The sequence below is a fragment of the Colobus angolensis genome, unplaced genomic scaffold (assembly GCF_000951035.1).
Source record: "Colobus angolensis palliatus isolate OR3802 unplaced genomic scaffold, Cang.pa_1.0 Scaffold113, whole genome shotgun sequence".
NCBI lineage: Eukaryota > Metazoa > Chordata > Mammalia > Primates > Cercopithecidae > Colobus > Colobus angolensis.
Window position 1 is genome coordinate 3,018,002 of NW_012112364.1, and position 6,784 is coordinate 3,024,785.

Here is a 6,784-nt window from a genome sequence, read left to right on the forward strand (position 1 = left end):
TCCAGACTAACACATTAAAAATTATTTTCTTTATAAATCAGTAATTTCTGTAGTCAAAATCCTAAGTTATGTTTAGTAAAGGTGACTATCTATGTTCTCTAACCAGATAAAATTGAAATCTAACCACTGAATGCAATGATTTTTCATTCCACCTCACCTGCTGGAGTTGATGTCAGAGCAGACGAAAGAGTCAGACCGCTAGCTGAGGTAGAAGCAATAGGTAGAGCAAATGGTGTGGCAGATGCTGCAGGTTTGTTGAATCCTAAACTGAAGCCTGTTGTAGCTGCAGATGTAGTGGCTGGCGTTCCTATTTAAATAAATAGCTAAGTAAACAAACAAAATTCTACTTTACCTGTAAGTGTTCTATTATACCGGTTTCAATATGGATCCCTAAAAGTTTGTGATACTACCTTTTGCCAACAGAAGGAGGATACATCTGTGAGAGAAGATATGTAGAAGTTGGACTAAACCATGGTGAACACAAAAAAGATGGCTCTTTGAGTTAAGAAAAACAAAAGAATGACCTGGTACAGTGGCTCACGCCTGTAATCCCAACACTTTGGGAGGCCAAAATGGGCAGATCACTTGAGGTCAGGAGTTCGACACCAGCCTGGCCAACATGGTGAAACTCCTCCTATACTAAAAATACAAAAATTAGTCGAGTATGGCAGTGTACACCTGTAACCCCAGCTACTCGGGATGCTGAGGCATGATAGTCACTTGAACCTGGGAGGGGGAAGTTGCAGTAAGCTGAAATCACACCACTGCACTCCAGCCTGGGAGACAAAAGACTCTGTCTCAAAAAAAAAGTAAAACAAAACAAAAAAGAAAATCCGATCAATGTAATATATCAATTTTAATTCTACTCCTAGATTTACCTCTAACGCAGCATTTATTCTCCTCCTTTCCCTCTCAGCAGAAAAATGGTCCCTCCTCTCTAATACTCTAATAACCATTCTCTATTCCTTTCTTCTGGCCCCTGTGTCTCTGTCCGCCCCCAGCTGTCTCCCTATTCCTTTTCAGCTCTTTTTTTTCTGTAGCTGTCTTTCCTCTGTTCATGTCTTAAATGACACTTCCTAGGGTTCCATTTCCACTTCCTTACTTCCCCAACGACTCACCCACTTTTATCATTTCAACTACAGGTGATTAAGTCTAAACTGACATTCACCTAAGTCCTCACTGTCTAGTTCTATCTTGATGCCCCTTTGGCCTCCTATATATCTCACCACAAAAACTTTTTGCTAAATCTCCAACCTTGCTCAGTTCAATTCCTCAAGCCAGAAACCAGTCATTCTTGACATCCCTTCTTTCTCCTGTACTCCATTAGTCACAAATCCTGTCGACTGCACTTCAGAAATATCCTGTACTACAAGTATCCTTAAAAACCTTAGCTTAGGCCACCTCTCTCTTAAGAACTACTACAACAGTATTTATTTCTCTGGTATCAGTCTCTTCTAACCTCTAATCTATTCTTAAAATTATAAAAAAAAAAAGCCAGGTGCAGTGGCTCACATCTGTAATCCCAGCATTTTGGGAGGCTGGGGCAGGCAGATCACCTGAGGTCAGGAGTTCGAGACCAGCCTGGCCAACATGGCGAAACCCCATCTCTACTAAAAACACAAAATTAACTGGGCGTGGTGGCACATGTCTGTAATCCCAGCTACTCGGGAAGCTGAGACAGCAGAATTTTTTGAACCTGGGAGGCAGAGGTGGTAGTGAGCCGAGATCATGCCATTGCACTTCAGTCTGGGCAACAAGAGCGAAACTCCGTCTCAAAAAAAAAAAAAAATAACAAAACACCACCACCACCAAAAACAAACCCCCCCCACAAATATCCTGGTGATTCTGCCCAACTTAAGGTTCCTATTAACTCTAGATTGTCTTTAAAATAGAGTTTAAAGGCATGACATATACCTCCCTTTCCTATCTGGTCCCAACCTGCTCCGCAAATCTCAACTCTGCCCACCATTTCCACCTCTGATTTCTAAGCTCCAAGAACAAAATATTTCGTATTTCCCTGAATGCTTTTATGACTGGGCCTTTGCATTTGCCAATCCTCTGTCTGAAATGCTTCTTGCCCGTAAAGTAAACCATACTGTTTTCTTCCTCTGCCTTTCATGGTGCCTCTCCCACATCTTTTAGGAAATTTATCAGATTATACAAGAACATGTTAATATACCTGCCTAACCCTTCCACCTCACAACAGACTGTCTTGCTCTAACCCTTAGCAGTTCCCAATGTCATCATCAAGGACCATCCTCACTACCAGTGCCACAAGATAATATTCAATGTTCAAGGCATCATGTATACACAAGGCCGCATGGTTAGGAAGTAATAACTGCTCAAACAATATTAAGTAAAAAAATGTATGAATGACCTGCATTGACTTAACCTGAAATCACTGAGAGAAAAGAAGCCAGAAACAATGCTTCTAGATTGCCCTGACCACAACTAGTAAGTTCCTGCCAGAGTACAGTACTTTGAAATCATGTATGGGGTTGCAACCTCAGAAAACAAGACTCAGGCGTAGTGTGGCTCAAGTCTATAATCCCAGCACTTTGGGAGGACAAAGAGGGCACGCGGCTTCAGGCTACGAGTCCATGACCAGCCTAGGCAACATAGTGAGACCTTGTCTCTACCAAAAAAAAAAAAGCCAGGCGCAGTGGCTTACGCCTATAATCCCAGCACTTTGGGAGGACAAAGAGGGCACGCGGCTTCAGGCTACGAGTCCATGACCAGCCTAGGCAACATAGTGAGACCTTGTCTCTACCAAAAAAAAAAAAGCCAGGCGCAGTGGCTTACGCCTATAATCCCAGCACTTTGGGAGGCCAAGGCGGGTGGATCATTTGAGGTTGGGAGTTTGAGACCAGTCTGACCAACCAACACGGAGAAATCTTGCCTCTACTAAAAATACAAAATTTGCCGGGTGTGGTGGCACATGCCTGTAATCCCAGTTACTTGGGAAGCTGAGGCAGGAGAATCGCTTGAACCCACGATGCGGAGGTTGCAGTGAGCCGAGACTGCGCCATTGCACTCCAGCCTGGGCAGTAAGAGCAAAACTCCATCTCTTAAAAAAAAAAAAAAAAAATTAGCCGAGCACTGTGGTATGTACCTATAGTCCTAGCTACTTGGGAACCTCAGGGAAGATCACTTGAGCCCAAGAGTTTGAGGTTGCAGTGAGCTGTGATGGTGCCACTGCACTCCAGCCTGGGCAACAGAGGAAGAACCTGTCTGATGGGGGGGAAAAGAAAGCAAGAAAGAAAACAAGAAGAATCACTTGCTTGTCTTTGTAGCCAATCCAGTCCAAAACCTTGGTGATAAACAGATGTGTTGTTTTTTCTGTTAATAACAGGTGTAGCATCCAAATGAAGTCTGCCAATCCTTATTTTAAAACTCAATTTAAGGGTTTCTAAATGTTCTTTCATTTCCTTTTCCTTTCCATTCACATTGTTGACTGCCATCCAGATTAAAAGCTGGCTGAAACCCTAGTTATTCACATTCCCTTTAGCGTAACACTACAGAAGGTATTATGTATTTGGATATTAGTTCAATACCCTCAATTTTTTAGATAACTAAAAGCCCCCAAATATTACCTAAGGCCTCACAACTATTTTAGAGGCTTACTTTCAAAATTTCTGGCTTAAAGTTTGGTGTTTTTTCCACTAAATAAAGTCAAATGACTAAAAAAAGTAATATGAAATAAACTTCCACATTAAAAACAATTTCTGCATTTAAAATACTTTTCTGAATTATAAAAGTACTCTACAAAGTCATTCCTTTTTTTCACTACTCAAATACTGAAAGGTTCTCTGATAAGTCACCATCTGTGATACACACACTTTTTTCTATACCCCAGCTCTGTGAGATATTAGAAGAGAGAAGAGTAGAAAGATCACTCAATTTATTAAAATTATTAGAAGACCACAGAGCTGGGATCTTTCCTCAAAAATTCTTACCCAGAGTTAATCCTGTAGTTATAGTTGTTGCTATTCCTGGGGACAAAAAGAGAAATAAAATTTAATCATCAATGAAGATGACATTTTTTTGGTTTACTCGTCATAAGGCAAAGACTTAAAATCACCCTCAGGGAGTGACAATACTTCTAATTAGAACAACACATATCATAGTATCTGCCACCATAACCACTAATCACGCATTTTTCCCATAGCACTGGTTTTCATATTACAAGCTGTGCATAATTTGATTAAGGAATAAAATTTATAAAATGCAAATAACTATTGCTTATAACAAAATTAAGCAAGACCAAAAAAGCAACTCCAAACAAAATGCTACACTGAGCTGTCTCAAGCAGCTCACTGACTAATCTGCTCATATTTATTCCTGTCATTCTCCATTTTATAGATGTGGCTGTGAAATGTGCTGCACTCAAAGCTGGAAGATCAATGCAAAAAGTAGTAAAAAAACAAAGTATTAGAAAATAAAGGGTAAATAAAGAAGCAAACTTTTTAAATGGTCAGCTCCAGTGAAACACTATTTTTCCAGCTGTATTAAAAACAAAAATTTTCCATTGTTTTCGAAACCTTCAAGTCCTTTATCTATTGCCCTTTTCCCACTTATTGTTTTAATAATGCAAAAATGTAAAACATCTCTTAGGAATGTAAATTATAGAGCAGGCATGGTAACTCAGGCCTACAATCCCAGCACTCTGAGAGGCCAAGGCAGGAGGATCACCTGACCTCAGGAATTTAAGACCAGGAGGAGACCCCTTCTCTACAAAAAGTAAAAAAAAAAAAAAAAAAAAGCCAGGCGTGGTGGTGCACACCTGTGGTTCCATCTACTCCGGAGGCTGAGGTGGGAGGATCACTTGGACCCAAGAGGCTGCAAGGCTACAGTGGGCCATGATCATGCCACTGAACGCCAGCCTAGACAATAGAGCAAGACTGTGTATCCAAAAAAAAAATGTAAAATATGTTACAGTAAGGGTGCTCATTATCTCATGTATGTTAATGTTCCAAATTGATAAAGCTGGCTTAAACAACAATCTTCACTAATGAAAAACTCTACATTATACAATCTAAAAATTTAATGTTTGTATGTTTTCCTTCCTTACTTCAGAGTAGATGACAGTCACTGATCGGGCCTATATCACTAGCCCTTAATTCCAATTCCTTGTATTTCTTTTCATCTTAGTATTTATGATTTTTTAGGGTCTACTACCAGTGACGATCCTTGTAAACGGAGACACAGGACAGAATTAGGAAAGAATATCCCAAGCCTACTCTCTGACAACGTGGCCAGATCCTCCTCACCTGTATTTGTTCCTCCTAGAGTGAACCCAGTGGCAGGTTTAGATCCAAAGAGCCCGGTTCCAAAACCACTTGAAGCAGCAGATGTAGTTGCTGGAGTTGCAGTACTTCCAAGATTTCCAAAATTGAGCCCCACAGAAGGGTTGCTTATTTAAAAAAACAAAAACAGAACAAAAACTACATGCACAAAAGGAAGTCTACTAGAGCCAATATTTACTTAAGAAAAATAAAAATTAACTCTTCAAGATAGTTTCATTCACGTAACATATCAAATACACTGTCATAGGACCCAAAAAGAAAAATAAATTTGCCTTTAACCCACCAAGTTCAAACACGTTTCTGTTCTTCCTTAAAAATAAATCCACATGTAAACGTAGGCTTAAAAACATACAATACTACCAGACTTCAGGCCGGGCGCGGTGGCTCACGCCTGTAATCCCAGCACTTTGGGAGGCCGAGGCTAGTGGATCACGAAGTCAGGAGTTCCAGACCAGCCTGACCAACAGGGTGAAACCTTGTCTCTACTAAAAATACAAAACTTAGCCGGGCATGGTGGTGGCATGTGCCTGTAATCCCAGCTACTCAGGAGAATCACTTGAACCCGGGAGGCAGAGATTGCAGTGAGCCGAGATAGTGTCACTGCACTCCAGTCTGAGTGACAGAGCGAGACTCCCTCTCAAAAAAAAAACAATACCAGATTTCAAGAAAAGCAGTCTATAGCAATAAGGATTTCAGATCTCAAGGTAATCATAAGTAAGGATCACAATTATTCTATTTTCACCAATCTCTGAAACCTAGCATATTTTAAAATGGTCATAGAAAAGTGATTTTAAGTTATCTTCACTAGCTCTCCGTTGCTACATTACCACATTCACAGGGCAATGTGGGGTTGGGGAGAGCTCAGAGTTAGGGATTTTACCACCAAAAAAAGCAAAATAGAAAAACTAGTAGGCACATTTCCTGGCAAAACTTAAACGCAAAGCAAAATCACCGTGTCTCAGGATCATGTGTTCATTAACAGAAACTCTTCAGAGAGCGTTCGAAAGCTTAAAAAAAAGAACAGCTGATAAAAGCAAGTGAATGTGAACAAAGTTCACAACTTTTCAAGTACCCTTATCAAGACTCAGAGGTTCAGATTTGCTAGAAAAAGGTGGGAAGACAAATTGTGAAAGCAAGCAAAGTTTGACAAGTTGGCACTTCAAAAATTATGTAGGAGAGTTAAGGGAGATTATATAGCATAATGGGGAATCCTCTTTATCATACATATTTATTACTTCCTTTGCTGCTCTTCCATAAAGAGTAATCACCATGGGAGAACCCAATATCATTTTTAAAGTCTCAAAATCTCTGGCAGAAATAGTGTGGCTGGGTTCTAATACCAATTCCCCCAAGTTCTGGTACTTGTGTGCCATTCCTTAACCTTTCTGAGCCTCTATTTCCTCATCTGCAAAATAGGAATTAACAGTACCTACTTAGCATAATTTTTTTTTTTTTTGAGACGGAGTCTCGCTCTGTCG

At 40.2% G+C, this 6,784-nt stretch overlaps 1 protein-coding gene across 1 annotated transcript in view; it reads right to left on the bottom strand.

Moving 5' to 3' along the window:
• Window positions 1–6,784, bottom strand: part of NUPL1 (nucleoporin like 1) — a 48,520-nt gene that overhangs the window by 29,826 nt on the left and 11,910 nt on the right. Inside the window, exons 2-4 of the mRNA XM_011959127.1 lie at window positions 5,271–5,413; window positions 3,957–3,992; window positions 158–307 (exon numbers count right to left, since the gene is read on the bottom strand). Coding sequence (XP_011814517.1) covers window positions 158–307; window positions 3,957–3,992; window positions 5,271–5,413 — 329 coding nt within the window. The remainder of the gene's footprint in view (window positions 1–157; window positions 308–3,956; window positions 3,993–5,270; window positions 5,414–6,784) is intronic.